This window comes from Amblyomma mixtum, chromosome 10 (genome assembly GCF_055824585.1).
Source record: "Amblyomma mixtum isolate Tamu chromosome 10, ASM5582458v1, whole genome shotgun sequence".
NCBI classification, from domain to species: Eukaryota; Metazoa; Arthropoda; class Arachnida; order Ixodida; family Ixodidae; genus Amblyomma; species Amblyomma mixtum.
In genome coordinates this window covers 114,377,949-114,397,821 of record NC_143021.1, presented here as the reverse complement: position 1 = coordinate 114,397,821, position 19,873 = coordinate 114,377,949, and the positions used below count along the sequence as shown (strand labels likewise).

General features: G+C 46.6%; 1 protein-coding gene across 1 annotated transcript; it reads left to right on the top strand.

Annotated features, from left to right (window-relative positions):
- The first annotated feature begins 477 nt into the window (after positions 1 to 477).
- Positions 478 to 14,377, top strand: LOC149326715 (uncharacterized). Its single transcript, XM_089563434.1, has 3 exons — positions 478 to 594; positions 4,515 to 4,634; positions 14,186 to 14,377. The coding sequence occupies exons 1-3, from the start codon at positions 478 to 480 to the stop codon at positions 14,375 to 14,377; spliced, it is 429 nt and encodes a 142-aa protein (XP_089419560.1).
- Positions 14,378 to 19,873: the final 5,496 nt, after the last annotated feature.

Here is a 19,873-nt window from a genome sequence, read left to right as displayed (position 1 = left end):
CCTACCGCCCTGAAGTCATCAAAGGAGGCATCCATTCGCAACGTCCAAAAGCTCGTGAAGGCTCCCGTATCAAAGACCAAGGCCTCAAGTCGAGCTCGAAAAGGCAGTCGTTCTTCCCGTACAGTAACGAGTGCCAGCTCCGGCGTGCCTAGTGCCGCGACCGTGAGTCCTGCTTTGATTGGAACGCCAGATCCTTCCTGCTGTGCGGTGCATGTTAATGACGCTTCACCCGTCGGCTGCCATGCCACTCTCGGAGGGGAGGCTGCAAAACAGGGTCTGTCGAAGCAGGCGGCCAGCACAGCAACAGCCGGGGCGGCGGCACCAAGTGCCACCACCAGTACTGCTCTCCTGGCTCAGAAAGCGACGCCCATAGTGTTGCCTAAGTATCTGAGCGACGGGACCCTGCCCCCTAGGCCGAGAGGGAACGCCGTGCCGCTGGGTCGTAGCGACGTGAAGCAGACTGTCTCATTTGACCCAATGGATACGGTCAATTTTGACATGGCGGAGCTCTCGAATGACTCGAGAAAAACGAAACAGCGTACCCATTTCCACGTCAAGAGACCCGAGGAGTTGCCCTTCCTTCGTTTGCGCAAGGTAAGCAGGCAGAGATGGTGGTACCTTGTTCTTGCAGCGTTTTAGTTTGCTATCGTTTTTAGTTGCATGCGCTAGGACGCTTCTCAGGGCGACATGCTGTTGGCAATAATACTCACTACATGGTATAGAGCTTCTCCCCAACGGCTAAGCAAGCGCTTGGAGGAGCATGCAAGCGCTTCCGCAATACCGAAAGGATGCAGGTTTAGAGTTTGAGATGGGTGGGCAAAAGCAGATGGAGACTGCCAACCCCTTTGCTTACTATATTACGCAGTCGTATCAATAACACATTAAAGCAAAATGTTTACTAACTTCCTGCTACCGCGCTCCCTAAATAAGAACAGACTACCTTACGGGGACCGCACTGAAATTCATTGGCAATAAAAGCTTGAGAAAGTGAGAATTCAGGACTCAGAGGGCGACACAACCAGATCATCAAAAATTATTATTTGTCCTTTTAATAAGCGAAAAAAAAAAGTTAGACGCATGAGCACAATCGAAGATATATAAGCCGGCCGGCATGACATGCACTCTATCGACATAAAATTTGGTAACGTTCTGTTCCATTGCACTTTTGGAAAGGCAGTTCCGCAGCCAAGTTTTGTGTGTGACCTGGCTACACGTGTCTTAAATTTCTTCCCCTTGTCTTGACAATTTTTCCTTCAAGTGTAACATCTGTAATTTTTCACTCGCTCAGCCTGGTTCAATTCACATACGACTTGTTTCCCTTCACAGCACGTGACAGTGAACAAGGTATATTGGTGGGGTAGCTGGTTGGCGGTCTTGACAAAATCAGCACTGGTAGGGAAAAGAAGTGGACACAACTGCTGTGGTTAGGATGTTTTTACGGTGGATTTAGGTGGCACTGACCATAGCTATAATGTTATAATTAGGGGTTCATAGTTATAATGTATTGCCTGGCAGCTCTTGTTGCCCCTTCGTAAGAGTGCGCCTTTCAGCTTAGGGAGACTTTTTATATACTGCCTGTCTTTCATGTTCTCTCATTTTTGTGAGAACGTTTTTGCAGGCTAGTAGGTGGATTACTGGAATTAGTTTTTAGAGTTTAAATTGAGCACAGGAAGGGACAAACTCTTCAGGAGAGAGCGCTAGCTAACAACTCGGGCTTTTATGGACAAATCACTTGCTTTTATACAGCAGCTGATCGTATGAATAAAGTGATATAAATAAATTCGCACGCGAACATTTAAGTTAAACTGATATCCCATGATTCAAAGAGTGGGATTGCAAAGTTCCACTGCTATTGCTGCCCTTGATATTTGAGCTCTTGTTCTAAATAAAAACAGGGATTGCTGACAAACGCGGTTGTAGGATTTTCAATCTCATCAGCTTCTATTATCTCACTTCCTAGTTGGGCCTTGCACCTTAGCAACACTGAGTTGTGTGCAAGGGCGGGATTGCAATTGCTGCATGTTCGAATGTGATCAATCAATCTGCTGCCTATTTCTTTTCAACGTGTTTCGCGTTTGAGGCACCTCCCAGTCTGGGCAATATACATTTTACAAAAGGCCAGCGGTATGGACTAGACGGCACTCTTCGAGCACCTCACGATTTGAACAAACGACTGTCGTGTGTTCCGAATTTACTCTCTTGCATATTCTAGACAGTTTTCCTGGTGTAAAAAAATCACACTGGGGCCAGCCCTCGCGCGGGTCTTTTCAATATTGTCGGAAATTCCGTGAAGGTACAGGATAACAGCCACTTCCTTTCAGTCGATTTGATTGGGGCACGCTAACTGCTTTGCTCAAGAGGTTTTTGGCAGAAGATGCCAACAGGGATGACTACTACCCTGCGCTTGAAAGGCCCTGTACTTGGCTGTAGAAGCTGGCATCTTCCAAATGCGGCCAGGACTTGTTCACAGCGCTGAATCGGCATGGCTTCAAAATGCCTCTCTTTGCAAATGCCTCTCTTTGCAAATGCCTCTCTTTGCAATGCCTCTCTTTGCCTCTCTTTTTCTTACCATTCCAGTAACGAATTTCAGCTGAATGTTTCGCGCTTCGCCTGTCGTACTCCTTGCAGTCTATCTTGTCTCGTCCAGTGCGGTTCCGACACGGTTAACACTCTATACTAGCCGTTGTAATGACTCGCTGGTTTTTTTACATTTGCTCGTCAAAGCCTGGTGTGGGCGGCAAGAATCTTGGCAGAAAGAGCGCGCCAAGGCGTATTCTGAGTGGTGAACAATTCTGCTTTATTTTATTTATTTATTTATTTCAAAATACTGCAGGCCTATGAGACCCAAGAAGGAGGGGCAAACAACATAACACGCACACATTTCCTGTAATTCTAGCATTTCGGAACCAGCATCGGCAAGGGACGAGAGAGTACAGGGAATACTATATCTCCATTTGCGTCGCTTCCACGTATGAGCACTGATGACCCCTAATTTCAAACCGCACCGAATATATCACCTTCATTCATGGCTACTTTCTTCATTCCTTTAAAGCGTGTTGTTTATCGTTACAGTTTTGCACTTAGCTGCCTACCTTTCGTCAAGCACGAATCCGTGAGTACCTGCGCACTCTTTAGAATACAAATGAAGGGAAAATAGGTGCTCGATTTCGCATACGTGTCGGAAGCCAACAGCCAGCAAAACAAAGGCGCATAGGGGATGTCTTTGTTTTTCTTAGTTGTTTTTCATCCATCAGAGATTATTAATAATGAGGTCGTGGGTTCGGATTCCACTGGCGGCAAGTGGTTGTTTTTTTTATTTTGCTTATATAATATTGCACTTGATGATAAAGTACAAATTAAGAAAAATACAACCCCTATGCTCCATGGTTTCGGTGGCTGTGGGTTTCCGTCATGCGTGCGCAATCTTTTACTCAGATGCCTGCCGGGTGTCTTCCGTTTTGAAAAACTGGAAGACTTTACTATGTTCCCACACTGTCATCGCAGTACACTACTATTCTACTTGTAAACTACTACTAATAATAAGGCAATGTATAAATAGTGTTTCGGAACAGCAGTACAGTCCGCAAAAGTCCGAGTACAAGTTCCATTTGGGTGGTATGCGCATGTGCAGTTGTTTACGGCAGAAACGGAGGCAGCGCAATACTAATTCCCCCGCATGAAAGCACTACGGCGCAATTCTCTTATCCTAGTTGCTCTTCAGACATGGTGTTTGAAATGCTTTGAAATTGTCGCAGTTTTGTATCCCTTTGACCTGAAGAATCGTTACCATATTCGTCGCGACATTGTCATTTTATCTATCTTTCATAAATACATCCATGCCACTGATTCACCGCCAGCCCATGTACAACGTCCCTCCTACTTATCACATAGATTACATAATGAGTACAGCTATGCCCGCATTTATGGCAGCACTAGTGTTTTCAACTTCTCGTCACTCCTCCGCGCCATCCGCCTCTTGAACGATCTTCCGGATTGAATCACCCTCCAGCGTAATCATGACACCTTTTGCGAACATCTACTCAAACCCTTCGTTGATAATGCTTAGCACGTCATTTATATAATCATGATTTATATAGCTTTCTTTACAGCTGCTTGAGACTTTTGCTTCATTGGATCTGTTCAGGCGCTGCTGCCGTCATATATACCTGAAGTGATTTTTTTTTTTGTTTTCGTGTAACTCTGTGTATTTCCCCCATTTTTTTGTTCCATGACGGATAGTAGCCTTGTACCTTTACTAATTTTTTGTGAACAGCGATATGTTATCTGATCTCACTTGTTTTTGTCTGTTTTGCTACACTTTTACTAGGCTTTTTGTTTCTAACCTATTTTACACAAACTTCTATATCTGACCCCCCTTACACAATGCCTTTCGGAGGCCTGCAAGGTATTTGTAAATGAATAAATGAATATTTTAGCCGGCACGCGGACGCCTTCTATGCTGTGCCAATCTCCCCCTTACTCAGTAAAAGTTGAATCCGTTGCGTTCCCCTCAGCTCTCCCTGGCCCCCCTGCGCATCATCGGACTGCTCCGACCCAAGACGGCCCGCGAGCGCAGGCAGCCCACGCTGAGGGAGCTCCTGGTCGAGGCCCAGAACAAGGAGCAGGACCTGCTGGTGAGCTCACTCTGCTCTCCCAGCTGGGCTTGCGACAAAGTTTCCAACAACAGAAAAGGACATCTTAACGGTGTATGCAATCTCGACGGTTGCATGTGTGTTCTGGAGATATTTATCGTTTCAGGCTGTAATGTTTTAAATGGGCCGATTAGGAACGCCTCCTTGAATATTTTACCTACTGGAAATTTTTGCACTGTTTGGTTTCATTTTCCCAGGTTTTCACCCCAAAGCGACTCAGGCTGCGAGTGACTCCGTAATGCAACTCTGCGGATATTTTATGATTACAGGATTAATTATGCACATTTTCTATGATTCAGTTTAGGGTCACGTGCGTTACCATAAGTTGGACAGGGGTAAGAAAGAACTGATGCACTTTTTTTTGCAACCGTGTATCTCCTATGTGGTTATTTATTGCAGCATTTATAGAAAGCCCGCGAAATATGAATATAAAAGCGCGTCACTGCGCTCATGCGCTACCATATCACAGGGCCGGGATTGGTTGGGCCACAGCGCTGAGGGTAACGGTGTTTTGTGAATTCTTAAAACTTACCTGGATATTAACTTCCCTGGGCTACACACCGCTCAATAATTAAGGAACAGAGCAGTGATAGTTAAAAAGTTTACTATTCAATATTAGAGAACCAGCTTGCTAGTTAGCACATCTTACGTGTATTATGATGAACTGCACCTCTGAGAATTTTATGCCAAAAAAGCGCTCTTGTAAGCCAAAATGCCTATTTTAAAAATTTTTCTAAAATCTCAGGTGAGCAATCTTGTAAATTTAATACACCCAAAAACCTGCCCACCGTGTAAGGCGGCACCTCATTCAATCGTAAGGGGCTGGTCTGGAAGCCACACTAAGCCAAGCAACCCAAGTCCTATTGATGGCAGCCTCTGCCAGAGAAAAGCGTACAAGGGTAGATGTGCGGGCCATTGTGTGGTTCGTGCTTAAAACAGCGCAAAATACACGGACGCAGACAGAAGTTACACACACAGAAAAGCAGTGGCGCATCTTAGCTTGACCGCTGCCCCACAGCGCCAGGAATGGTAGGAATACTCTCAGGTACCTATGAATGGAGAGGATGACCAATTCCGCATATATGGACATTATGGACATTAACCTATTATTGCTATCCGAGCAGCTGCCCTGTGGGAACACTGGTCCTGGTCACCAGAGCCAAACGAATAACCGAACTGTTAGCGCACGTAATTGGCATTCGAGCTAACTACTCATATCGACCATAATTTTTTTAATAACGTCAGTATTACGTACAATAATTTTACTCATAGATTGTGCTGTCTCCTCGATATTTCTTTTTCAACATGGGCCGTCCTTTGGAGTGTAGGTATCATTCGAGGGAATACAGTTGAAGCTGGTGATAACGTTTAAGGTGATGCCACTTGCTGTATATTTGAGCTTAATGTTTCTTTGTAACTGTACGCAAGTCATACACGGAGGCCATGAGCGGAATAAGCGCCTTTCCGATGGAGCTTCCAACGCGACAGCGCTGAGGGTCCCGTTCAGCGGAAAACCCGACGTCGTCGTCGTTCGCAGCTGTGGCGACGAAAGCTTCCGCGAAAAATCTCCACAGAATCAAACTAGGAGTGCCACCTAGGTGACAGCTGTGCCATCTAGAGCACATGACCGCATTGCTAAACTCTTGGCGCACTGCGCCACGAGTGGAATAAGGACTTCCAGCGTTCTAGTAAAGTATATGTTTCCTCATATAAGGGCATTAACCCATTAAGACTATCGCATCATGCCCTTGAGGCACAGATTAAGTGCGATCTCCAGGTTGCGTACGGAACTAAGCATGTACTATATTGAAGAAAAAGCTTCACTGCGAGACCAAGGGCTTCAGTCGCGGACGGTGTAAATTTGATCTGCAGCTGAATGAGAGGTCAAACCGTGAAAGGGAGACAACGAAACTGAATCGATATCAATCACTGGGAGTCGATCAAGCGTGGCTGCGCAAACAGATCTCCTTTAAGGGCCGCTCTGCGAGACCACTAGGTTATCGCCGCCACCAACACGCCTTGTGTTAAACTGCACCACACTCTCGCGCTCTGCATTGGAGAGCGTCGTCTTCATCAACTTTCGTCTGCTTCGTCCCAAGGCACTGCCTGCTCGCCGTCGTCTTCTACGTAGCCCAAATCCGCGCTTTAGCTCCGATTCTAATGCAGTAAACATTCTCTGTAGTTTTTAGTTTTTTTCTACTGATGTTGTCTTGTGTCGCATCTGGATGGGACCGTACAGCTTAGGGGAATATTTTTTTTAGCCTTATATGAGTAGTTATTTTTCAGATGCTATTCCCGCACATTATTGTTCATGCTATGACGTTGAGTTGAGTGCTTACAATTAAAGCAGAGGCATGCTGACTATCAGCTTCCGTCTTATACTGAGTAGCTGTTCTTCTTTAGGCTACTTCCACTTTGCCCAGGTGCATGTAAAAATGTGCATATTGTCACGGCTAGACAGTCGGGATGGCCAGGACACGTTTTGCTGTGCAGCGCCAGGGAGCAGCGGACTCCCGAGAAGAGACGATGAAGAGACGATGAAGAGACGATGAAGAAGCAGCCCTGCCCGCCACCATGGCTAAGGCTAGCCAGTATAGCGGTTAAGGAAGTTCGGCCGGGAGACGGCACCACGAGAGTGCCCAGGAGTGTGGCAATATTTTCCCCTCTGTTCCCCCATTTTTAATTCTGTCTTCCTAATAAAAATGCGGTAATACACTGAGCACAACCACCAGTTTTTTTTCCGCTGAGCATCCTCGGCCCAGATTTCAAGTAATTTCAAGTCGATTCGTCAGTTGGCGGTGCAGTATTTTTCCCCAGTCGCTGCGGCTATACCTAGCACAGTACGTCAGCCCCCGTAAAGCTAAATGGAGAAGTGTGCAACGCGGTCGGCGTGAGACCCTCAAGGTGTCATCGCGCAGAGCGCAACGCATTGGTAAAATTATTGTAAACCTGTGTACTGTCACGCCGTGAGCGATGTGTGTGGTCTCGAATTATCATATGCCTCCTGGAAGTAATGGAAGCAACAAAACTTCATAGAGAAAAGCTGACAACTTTGTGATAAATCACCATATGTTCCTTGTGCAGTGAATTAAGTTCTTCGCATTTTATAAACTCATAAAATTTATGTGCAGGCGCACCCTAGGCGGTATTGAACTATCCGTTGGAGCAGGCTGGACGTAATAATAAGTAGTATTATATATTAACTTTTCGCGATATCAGAAGCGGACCGCTGAACTGCTCAACTTGTTTTCGGAATGTATCAATCCGACGCACACAGAAAGCTTAGCTGTAAGGTAGAAGAGAATGAAAATAAAAAACCATATGCGCACAGGCGTGTGTGCAAAATGTGCCTCTATTGTCCTTGGAGTCTATGTGAACAATGCCGGCACTGACAACTGAAGACTTCCTCTATCTGCGCTCCAACCAGATCAGCCTGTTTAGGCATATCAAGCCCTCGTATACTACCCTCCCCATCTTTCTTCCCTAAGTCCATAGCCTTCGTGCCTGGTGTGCACGTTGAGTAAAATGGACTGAGAATGTTCTATCCTTCGTGAAACTGGTGCCATGCACGGAAGCAATCGCCACCTAAGGTCTAACCTTTCACTATTACATAATCTAGCACTCTTTGATAGTTGGCCTCACATCATTACTATGAAACGAACAGGGTCGTCGAAGTGGATATCAATGTGACGGTGTGTTCGTGAGTGGGATTAAAATTGAGAAAACAGTGTCGTCGTAGCGGCCTCATTATTTTTATGTGACAACTTTCATTTTTAAAGTTGGCTTTGGTTTAGCTTTCTCATTTAATTTCGGCGAAAAGTGCTTAGATGTATCCTAATCTTTCACAGAGAGCAACTCATTTCGTGGTAGTAAATATACAAGCACTGCCGATATCGTAGTTCTTAAAGTACGTAACGTATACTTTAAATAGGTTTTACGTAAGGGCTTTACCCGGAAGGTGCACTATAGAGCGTTCTGGATAATTTCGTTCTCGCTTATGTTTGTTTTTTTGGGCTTCCATGACTAGATAGTTTCAGTCATTCGCAACTCAGCCGCAAATCAGACCTGCGAAACTTAAAATACCCAAGGAATCTTTCCTTTCGCGAGACTGCATCGTTCCTTTGCTTCTGGTGCGTCGGTGATTTGGCTTCCCCTTTTTCGAAGGTCCCTCCTTTTCATCCTTTGGGCTCAGTTCAAAAACAACCAACGCGATAAGTGCCTTTCAGCCATTTGCCTGACGGCTTGCCGCTAGGTATCGGCGGAGTAATACATAAGCGGAGTGATATTCGAAAATGTAGTTCAAAAGCGTAGCTTTTTGGGCTTGTTGGTACATGATTATAGCGAGAGAATATAGCGCAGAGTAGGGCAGGACACAAGAACACTTGAACAATACGAGCGATAACTTCCAACGAACTTTTATTTCCCACATGCAACATAATTAGACACCAAAGACACGTCATCACTTGTGCTAACAGTTACGTTGCCTCAGAACCGAGAGTTCTTTATCACGTAAAAAGATAGAGGGAGTGTTCACACGTGTCTCTCCCGAAGCATTTATCCTTTGAGCTTCAATTATTAACTGCGTGGTAATGTCCCTTTTTTTTGCCAGCACAGCAGTTTTTTTTACAAAAAAAAATGGTTTGCACGTTTTAGATTCGCATGAACGAATGTGGTCAACAAATGATTTCCCTTTCCCGTTCTTGACGTCGCGTGCGTGTTCCATCAATTGCTGATTGAGGCATCTCCCCGTCTGGCCGATGTCCTGGACCCCACATGATGACGATCTTTTATACACGACACCTTCAATGCATGGCACGTACGGCTTCTGATGACGAGTCGTGCATCCACTTGTTCTGTTGTTGTTGCTTTTCCAAATCTTGGACAACGAGGGAAGTTTCTCAAGTGCCGAGAATACGAGAGTTGCGTTTGCCCGCTGTCCAATTCTTTTCAGCTTATGAGAAATTTTATGCAAATATGGCAATACAATAAAGCGCTTCCTTTCACCGAGCATCAAGGGCTATTGACATTGACCTTTATTCAGCTTTCTTAGAAGCTTCTCGGCAACAGACACCTGGACACTGGCGGGGTACCCACCATCAGTCAGCCTTATGGTCTACTCCTTTAAACTTTCATGCAGCCTGTGTGCACATGATTTTCTCAGCGAGTTCTTATAACACATATCGACGATGGCTCTTTTTACGAGTTTGGAATGTGCAGAATAATATGGTAATACACGCTTGTTACTACGAGGCTGGTAGACCCAGCAAATGTGATTAGGATGAAAGGTGAAGTTGAGGTCTAAAAACCTGATAGTAATTTACTGGAAATTCTGTGGTTAAAACAAGTCGGTCAAAACAATCCTTCATGACGGTTAAAATGTCTTGATGGTTAGAACAGTCTTGCCAAGTTGGGATAAAAACGGCTTACTTAAAACCGGGGCTATGCATGACCCGATACATATTCCGTCCTTTTGGAGGTATGGTTTTCCTTTCCCGTTTATAAATATTCAAGCTTGCCCTCAACACAGCGAGTACTTTCTCATTTGGTAACTAATAATATAGATCCTTAATATCTACTGAAAACGCGTTAATATTGTCACCATGCTAGTTCCGCACAAACTCTATGATTTCACCAAAATTCTTAACAGCAAAAGGATCGTCATTCCTTAAAAGGTTCAACTTTTCTTGCAAATACATGGAAACAATTTTCTGCCATGTGCAAGTTTCAGAAATAATAGCCCTGAACGGTTGTTCTGGCTTAAGCGTTTTAACGCTAAACATGACCACGTGATTAATAATTGAAGCTGAAAGGATAAATGCTTCGGGAGAGAAATGTGTAAGCACTCCCACTATCTTTTTATGTGATAAAGAACTCTTGTTTCTGAGGCAACGTAACTGTTAGCATAATTGATGACGTGTCCTTGGTGTATAAATATGTTGCATGTGGGAAATGAACTTTTGTTGAAAGTTAGCACTCGTGTTGTTCGTGTCTTCTTTTGTCCTGTCCTACTTTTCGCTATATTCTCTCGCTGTGTTCGAAAATGTATGGTTTGCTCGCGAATCGAACAACACTTGCGACAAGAAGCGATGGCGTCCCACAGGTCTCACGAAAAAGTGTAGATCTATTGATAACGCGGGATTGAAAAGCTGGCGAGTGGGGCAGACGCGGTACCCTCGGCAGAGGGAGACAATGATCACCGACGCACCAGAAGCAAGGAAACAAAGCGTGCGCTTCCGCCGTGGCAGGCAGTGGGGCGCATCACCCTGCGGCAGCTGTCACGGGAAAGCAAAGACTGCTCCGGCATTTTCATATTTCAGTGCGCTTAATTCACTGCTAGCTTGTCTGTAACTGAAACTACTTATTCATGGAAACTCAAAAATGAAAAGAAAAGTGAAAACAAACTTTTCCCGCAAGCTCTTTAATGCACCTTTACGACAACACTCTAACTGAATTTTATGAGCACGTAGGATAGCCGTCATAATTTCAGGATAATGTAACGCAGTAATTACCCACCGCATGTTAGATGCATTACAACCTCAGGTTCCAATGCAGCATTCACCTTTACGACCTACTGTGGCTGCCACAGAGTAAAAAAGGAGCTGTAATATTTCGGGTGGAAAGGCGGGCCTTTTTTCGCATATGATGTCTGGCAGCCAGTCTATGCGACCCAGTGTCAAAAGCCTCCTCTTCCTGTATCCGTAAAGAGCTCAGCCCATGTGCTCAAAAAACAACTCTGAGGGTAGGCCCCTCAACATTATGTACAGCGCGAAAAACTAAGACAGGGGAAGAAACACGCAAACAAACGAGCGCTGACTATCAACTGAAAACTTTATTAGGAAACTCGTGGTTATAAAGGATTCAACCCAGCACGCGCAGGCGCACAAAGCCTGAAACAACAAAACAACAAAAACAGCAAAACCGAAACAGCAAACCAAACCACACGTGTGCATTAGCCTCATTGCACTGCCGCAGTACTATCAAGATATTCCAGTTCTACCTGGTGTAACACCACCGAAGGTTTTGCAACGCATGGAATGCGCGATGTGGCGATCAGATACGCCTCTACTATTTCCCGGCACTTCTGATCCCTGTGCCTGAAGACAACGTCAGCACGCCCCAAGTCAGGAGTACACACGCTGTCATTTTCCTTACTGCAGTCACGGCAGTGCAGAGCGAGATTAGAAGAAGCGGCAGACGTCCCCAGCGACCTTTCGCGTTCTCTCAGGCGGACGTTGAGGCACCTTCCAGTCTGCCCATAATAAATTTTCCCACATGATACGGGTATTCTGTACAAAACGCCCATGTTGCACGGCACGTATCTGTTGGCGTGTCTGACAGCGCATGTTCCTGCAATGGGCCTCGACTCTTCCATCCTTCTCCTGACCGCGGCACAAATCTTGCCAACCTTATTTCCAGCAGTAAAAACCACTTGTATGCCAAACCTGCCTGCGACTTTCTTTAGACGATGGGAGACCCCATGCAGGTATGGAATGGGAACAACCTTTTTGTGGTCGGAACTTTCCTGGGCTTTTTGGCAACCCCCTTTGATCTTCACCAGGAGCCTCCCCGCCAGACGCGCGAGGCTCTGTATCGGAAAGCCAGCCTCTTTGAGCCTAGAAACCTGTGCGTAGAAGCTTTCCTCTACCAAGTGTGGGCAGGACTTCTTCAACGATGACCCAAGGCATGACATTGCTATGCCATCTTTAACAAGCCTCGAATGACCAGACTCGTGGCTTGGGTCATCGTTGAAGAAGTCCTGCCCACACTTTGTAGAGGAAGCTTCTACGCACAGGTTTCTAGGCTCAAAGAGGCTGGCTTTCCGGTACAGAGCCTCGCGCGTCTGGCGGAGAGGCTCTTGGTGAAGATCAAAGGGGGTTGCCAAAAAGCCCAGGAAAGTTCCGACCACAAAAAGGTTGTTCCCATTCCATATCTGCATGGGGTCTCCCATCGTCTAAAGAAAGTCGCAGGCAGGTTTGGCATACAAGTGGTTTTTACTGCTGAAAATAAGGTTGGCAAGATTTGTGCCGCGGTCAGGAGAAGGACGGAAGAGTCGAGGCCCATTGCAGGAGCATGCGCTGTCAGACACTCCAACAGATACGTGCCGTGCAACATGGGCGTTGTGTACAGAATACCCGTATCATGTGGGAAAATTTATTATGGGCAGACTGGAAGGTGCCTCAACGTCCGCCTGAGAGAACACGAGAGGTCGCTGGGGACGTCTGCCGCTTCTTCTAATCTCGCTCTGCACTGCCGTGACTGCAGTAAGGAAAATGACAGCGTGTGTACTCCTGACTTGGGGCGTGCTGACGTTGTCTTCAGGCACAGGGATCAGAAGTGCCGGGAAATAGTAGAGGCGTATCTGATCGCCACATCGCGCATTCCATGCGTTGCAAAACCTTCGGTGGCGTTACACCAGGTAGAACTGGAATATCTTGATAGTACTGCGGCAGTGCAATGAGGCTAATGCACACGTGTGGTTTGGTTTGCTGTTTCGGTTTTGCTGTTTTTGTTGTTTTGTTGTTTCAGGCTTTGTGCGCCTGCGCGTGCTGGGTTGAATCCTTTATAACCACGAGTTTCCTAATAAAATGTTCAGTTGATAGTCAGCGCTCGTTTGTTTGCGTGTTTCTTCCCCTGTCTTAGTTTTTCGCGCTGTACATAATGTTGAACCTTCACCAACTCGCCCTTTTTTCTGTTCTACTTAGGCCCCTAGCCAGCAGCGCGAAAATTAATCGTGTTCTCCTGTAGAGGGCCGTAGACAGCATGCAGCAGCCAGTATAGCAGAATATGCTGCTGTTTTCGGCTTACTAACCCAAGTAAAGTCTGCTAAGCGATACACGAGGAGACGCTCGTTTGAAGCTTTGTTTTGTGCAGCCTGCTCAGAATGCATACCTGACCGTCAGCTCCTATTTCTTCCTTGCGTATTTACTCAATATCCCGACCACTGCCGAATTAGGAAACCTTAAAAACCAATTAAAGCTGCGGCTTCAGAGATATTACGCAGTCAGTTTCCAGGGAAAAAATCGGGATTTCTCATCTGTGGCAGTTGGATAATGCACATTTATCCTTATACACTGTTCGCAATTAACCGTGAGTGGGATGGAGCGATGCTACAGTGAAATAACTAGGATTGCGGATTGGGGATTCTCTTCATCGTATTTTTAATTTCCTGTAGGAAAAATTCAATATTCTCTTTCCTCTCTTTTCAAAATGTCGGCAAGCCACTGTTTACAAAGAGCCTAATCTGCTGCCAGTGCGTTCGACTTCTCAGGAGACAACTGCAGTAAAGGAAGATTCTGCAGATGTTTCAGGAGCTGGGAATTAGGAGCCCGGAATGTGATCTGAGGCAGGTGGTGGTAGCTGGCCCCTTCTCAACCTCTCTTTGTCAACCTATTCGTGCTGCCCGCAACGACGATATGTAACGTCAGATGTGTCGCGCGAGAGAATAAGCCAGTTTACAGGTTCTCTTTCAATACACTTCTGCCACGGGTCTTGACCCCATGTGTGACCATTGGCTCCTCTGCTGATGGACGCAGAACCGGGACACCAAGGAGCGCGAGCGGCAGCTGCTCGTGGTCGCCGTCGTGGCGCTGGTGTTCCTCTACTACGTGGCTATGGCCACAGCCTTCTACTTCTACGAGGAGGGCGAAGCGGTCCCGAACACGCCCGGTGTTCGCCGAGTGCCCCTCGTGCTGCTACGGAGCACCGTTAACGCATCGGACGACTGATGCGGCCTCTGCTCCACTGGCGGAGCTTTGAAGCTATGCCGCACGTGGGCGCTACGGTGTGGCCATTGAATGAACCACGTGAAGATTTTTATCCGTTTTGAGTTCTACATAGCTTGTGTTGCATCGCGCTGACACCAAATGTTTCGACGAAGGCAATTGTGGCAACGCAAAGATTAGCCCTTCTCAGATATTTTGCAACGCCTGTGGTATCTGGCTTAGGAGGGGTCGATTTTACAACATGGCTGAAATTGCTTTTTGAGATAACTAGGAATGAAATAAATATCATCAAATAAAGGTATATTCACCCTCCCATAAAACGCAGCACGCGCTTGAACCACGGTGCGGCAATACAGCCTGATCATGCACGCCTAGACGGCTCCAAAACTTTTCTTCTTTCTTGTTTCTTCTTTCTTGTGTTAATTTGTAGAATGGTCTTCAAGACTGCGCTGTAGCAGCTGAAAATTTCAAAGTTTGAATGTTTTTTTGGAATTGTACAATGGCCAACGAGAGAAGTAAGAATTTCTTGCATCTGCATTAGTGCTTTCTTCAATGTTTTTCGCTAATCGTTGCTGTCTCCTTGGTGGTGCTTTGTAATCTATGTTTTGTAATGCCTGATTCTCGGTGCCTAAAATTCTTGTTGTATTTTTTTTTACAATTTGTCTCTTGTAATGGCCCTTCTATTCGAAACGATCTTTGCTTCGTGTCTAATTGAACTTAGTATTCCGCTTACACTGCACTGTAATATAGAGAGTTGAGGCCGCTTCTATGTAAGCAGACGTGGATGGCATTCGTGTGGAGTCAGCTGAATGGGCACCAGAGGCATCAATACACATTCGTGTCCCTTATATGTTCTCTTCAAAGCTATTAGTCCTCGTTCATTATTGTCTTCTATAGTACTTATTTGTATAAGCCTGAATTGAGAACAACAAATATTTCTACGTTAGTGCGCAGGCACCAAAACGGCTAAGGATTATATTCTTTAAAAGTCCACCGCATGTATGGCCAGTTTTCCAAGTTAGAAATGTTTCAAGCAGGCTACAGATATTCCAGCTTAAAGGACACATTTGTTGCTTGTTTCCCACCCACAGGCTATGTGTTTAAATCTGTTTTTTAGATCACTCAAGCCTCGCGATGCATATTTCCACCATGCACTGCACCATATAATGCCCTGGTTTCTAACAAGTTGAGTTTGCGGGCCTGACCTGTCTGACGTGAGACTTAATAGGTGAAAAAGCTTCTCACTTTACTTACCAGTGTATACCATAGGGAAGAAAACGGTGCTCTCTTAATCTGATTTCTGAAAATGGCGAAATATTGCCGGGCTGGCTTTTTGTTGTTGTTGAAGCATGTAACTGAGGAATGACCTAGGGCAATATAATTGCATAAGAAGAAACAGGATGACCGTGATGAACGTCAACATCATGACTTACTACTTGTGCATAATGACTGCTGTCTGAAGTGAATGGCACTTTGTATGACAACGTCCCTCGACCTACCACTGGAATTCTTTGAGCGATCGATATTGGTATTGGCTCAGTGCCTCCTTGAGCAAGAGCAAAGAGGCATATGAAGTTTCAAGCCTATCAAAAACTAATTCGATTTGGGCACAGATAGTGCAGTGTCGCTTATATTTGCGCATCTTGTTACTTGCACCTGGCGCACACCCTTATGCTGAAATTTTTAGGCAAGGCGGTTTGGTTCTCAGGCATAACAGCAAAAGACAAGTTCATAACGAAGAGCACGCAAGCACAGACGCTGGACTCACCAGTTTTCTTATACGAACTGACACGAGAATGCGTAGCCTGTGCTGTTCATTACAAGAAATATAATAAATATAATATAAAGAAACTTGAAGTTCAAAAAAATTAGACAGGTGCCACCACTGACACCTTATCTAACACTGGAAAGTACATGTAATAAGGAAATAGTAACAATAGTCGAATTGCAACTCTATGGGATCATCAAATTATCCCTTGCTTAGCCAACGCGACTGTTCTTTACACGAAATGCTTCCAGCTGCTGTGGTGCACTTAATATCTGGTTCACCACACCACTGTTAGATGACTCAAATTGGTCAACAGGTCTAAGATCAGCAACGTAACATTGTGCGTAACATTTTTTAGTTTTTTTGCGCTATTAACTGCTTTTTCACACCTGCAAGTATGACCCCCGTCATTCACTCATCATCACCATCATTATCATTAGCCTGACAACGCCCACTGCAGGGCAAAGGCCTCTCCCACGTCTCTCCAATTAACCCTGTCCTTCGCCAGTTGCGGCCACCGTATTCACTGCAAGACAACTATTTCACTGCCCATTGTTCCCAATTGATATAGGAGCTGACATTGCTTTTCTCTATCTTCTCACTGAGGATAAAATTGAGCCAATTTGTCGCGAAGGAAACATATGAATACAACCCAAGAGTTCAGTAAAACATGTATGCGATGTGTAAACTTGTGCTTTGAAAAGTCACTCAAATGTCAGCACTAAATAAATTTGCCTTTAGGTCTCAACTTTGTTGTGGTTTAAAGCAAAGGCGGTGCACTCAGCTTTAACGACCAATTTTCACGACTGCTACATTGTAGTAGACTATTTCAATGAGGGCTGTGGCTGAGATTACCTTCTAGTATATCACACTTGGCACAAATGCTGAAACGCGAAAGCGTGTGGTGGTGTACTGAGAATTCAAATGGTTTCCTAACTGTACAGTTATTCATACTGTAAAGAAGGCTCGCACTTGGTATGAAGTTCAACTCAATTGCTGTCCCAAATTCTCGCTCATGTGAGCTACAGTATTAGCGCCAGCATAGAATCGGAAATGTATGTCGGGGACTTGGGCCAGCTGGTGGGAGAGGAGGAGAAGAGCTATATTGAAGAGGATGGAAGACAGCACCGAACACTGAGTCACTCCCCGTGCTCCCAGTCATACACCGGGGAGCCCGCTGTCGCACGGGGTGGGTGTGGCTTTGCATTACAAGAGGGAGTCGCGGACGTATTTCTACGCCCGCATGCCTGAGCCTAGATCGTGGAGGCCCTCTAGGACAGCTGCGTGGGTAACGCGGTCGAAATCTTTTTTCAGGTGTCGCCCTAGCGGTAATCAAGGAAATGGTCTTTGAGTTATAGAAATTCGTCCTAGGTGAATACGGTCGGGAGGAAACCAAACGTTCACGAAGGCATGAGGTTGTTTTTCAGGCACCGGCTGAGCCGTGTCTGGAGAACGTGTTTGATGAGCCTGTCCACACACGACGTAAGGGAGGTGGCACGGAGGTTAGCTCTAGAACGGAGGTTAGCTGGAAGAAGTGGTTTGCCGGATTTGAGAATAAAGACGATGTCGTGTTACCACCCAGTTTATAGGGCTCCGTGCAGCCAGCATTCGTTGAAGTGGTCGGTTAGGGCTTTGACGGAGGAGCAGTCGAGATTGCGGTGTGTCCTGTCTTGTGCACTCCGTCGGGCCCGGAAACTGAGGCGATGTTGAGGCGCTGAAGTTCTGACTAGACTTCCACCTCGGTGATTGGTTGGTGGAGTAGGTCGTTGTGGGAGCCTGTAGAGTCAGGATGGTCTGCGGAGAGATATGCAGGGAAGCAGAGATCACAAAGCTCCTCGAGGAGTTACTAGGGGGGAGGCCTCGAATGCGTGTATGAGATTTATCAGCCTGTGTTTCGGGTGTGTATTCGGCTGAGCCGAATCCATGAGATTGCAGAATATGTTCTAGGTCTGGGGCAGGATCATGTTGCCGTCCAGCCTGTTAAAGAGCGATTCCAAATTTTGGCGGGATAGTGTCGTGGCATGTGTCTCAATTCACTTCTTTAGCCGGGCTTGCAGGTATTTGAGTGTTCTACTCAAGCGCTGACGCCGCCATCTCGGCTCGACACATGCTTTGGCCTCCCATAATTGCATACGATGAGAATCCATCGCGTTTGCAGCGCAGTCTTATGGGAGGAGGCGAGTCAAGGAGTCCACGCACGCTGTAGTTGGTCGGACAAAGTAGCTATATTTGACATGATGCCTAGAGAGCGGGCTGCTCGGGAAGTGAAAAAAATGGCTGAGGCTTAACTTGGTTAAGCCTGGAGAATGCGAAGCATCATCGTGTCGCGTAATTTGGAGGCGCACAACCACAGCGACGGCGCGAGGTGGGCCCCCGTTTCTGCACTGTCGTGACGTCATCGTGTCACGTGGTGTGACGTCATGTATAACGTGATTTGGAGGCGCACAACCACAGCGACGGCGCGAGATGGGCTCCCGTTTCTCCACTGCCGTGACGTCATCGTGTCACGTGGTGTGGCATCATCGTGTCACGTGATTTGGAGGCGCACAACCACAGCGACGGCGCGAGGTGAGCCCCCGTTTCTCCACTGTCGTGACGTCATCGTGTCACGTGGTGTGACGTCATGTATCACGTGATTTGGAGGCGCATAACTACGGTGAAGGGCTGAAGTGGTAGCTAAAGTAGTATGCTTCGCATAAAACGAGTCCCACTTCGTGATGGTAGCAACACAATGGGGTCTGCATGTTGGGCCTGCTTGTAGGAGACTCTAAATATTGTAGTGATCACTACCCACATTCTTCTGAGTTTTACACCACGCAGCGTGAGGAAGGCGGTGGGTGAAGGTGAGCTCGGGAGTACTGTCCGCGCAGATGCTGTTCCCGGTAATAGTGGGGGTGGTGGAGTATATGGGAAGGGAGAACACAGCCTGCTGAGCTGCGAGCCATGCCCTGCTCCCCTTGGGGGTGTCGGCCTTATAACCCAAGGTAATCTACGGGGCGTTTAAGTAAGCTACAATTAGGGGCGGGGGGGGATTTTTGTGCTACGCGCTTGGCAAGCGCGAATAGTGGAAGTCTTGCAGCAGGCAATTCGGGTGGCTGTATACGCTGAGGCTGAAGAGGCAAGTATCTCGAGTGTACTGCGGCACGAGATCTATAAGGAAGTTATCTATTGTGGGGATATCTAAGGGAGGGGTGAAAGGTTTAGAGCGCACTGAGTACTAGAAATGCGATCCGAGGGGGTGTAACAGAAATGGGGACGATGGTCACGTAGTAGAGTAGCGTGAGGGAATGGCTGGGCTCTTGGAGCTTGAGAATGCCGGGCTGTCTGCCCGAGCTAGGAACTGGTGAACCAGTCACCGCTTGGAACCTATGCCTCGACAGTGTCACTGCCAGATGGTGAGGCTAGTGCGCCATGCCGCCATCACATAAGGTGCTGTTTGCCACGGAAGGGTTAGAGAGGGTGTGGAGTCGGGCCTTCTGTTTCGGCTGCGTGGTAACACAAGCTGTCTTGTGGCGAGCCTCTAGCTCCTCAAATCGCTCCTCAATTTGGCGAGCTAATTTGCCTACACGGGTAGTGAGTTTATAGAATTCATTGTTCAAGGCCTGGATGGCTATCTGCGCCATAGTCTGAATTCAGGCATCGATTAGTTGTTCCTGTTTGGGACGCAGGGCTGTGGTTTGGTCTCGCGGCGTTCGTGTGGTCAGGGAGGTTAGGAAAGTTGTAGCCTGCTT

What these genes read in the sequence shown, in the direction of transcription:
- LOC149326715 (XM_089563434.1), top strand. Translation starts at nt 478, where the DNA reads ATGGATACGGTCAATTTTGACATGGCGGAGCTCTCGAATGACTCGAGA. An exon ending in CCTTCCTTCGTTTGCGCAAG is followed by an intron (nt 595 to 4,514) that starts GTAAGCAGGCAG and finishes CGTTCCCCTCAG; the next exon opens with CTCTCCCTGGCCCCCCTGCG. An exon ending in ACAAGGAGCAGGACCTGCTG is followed by an intron (nt 4,635 to 14,185) that starts GTGAGCTCACTC and finishes TGATGGACGCAG; the next exon opens with AACCGGGACACCAAGGAGCG.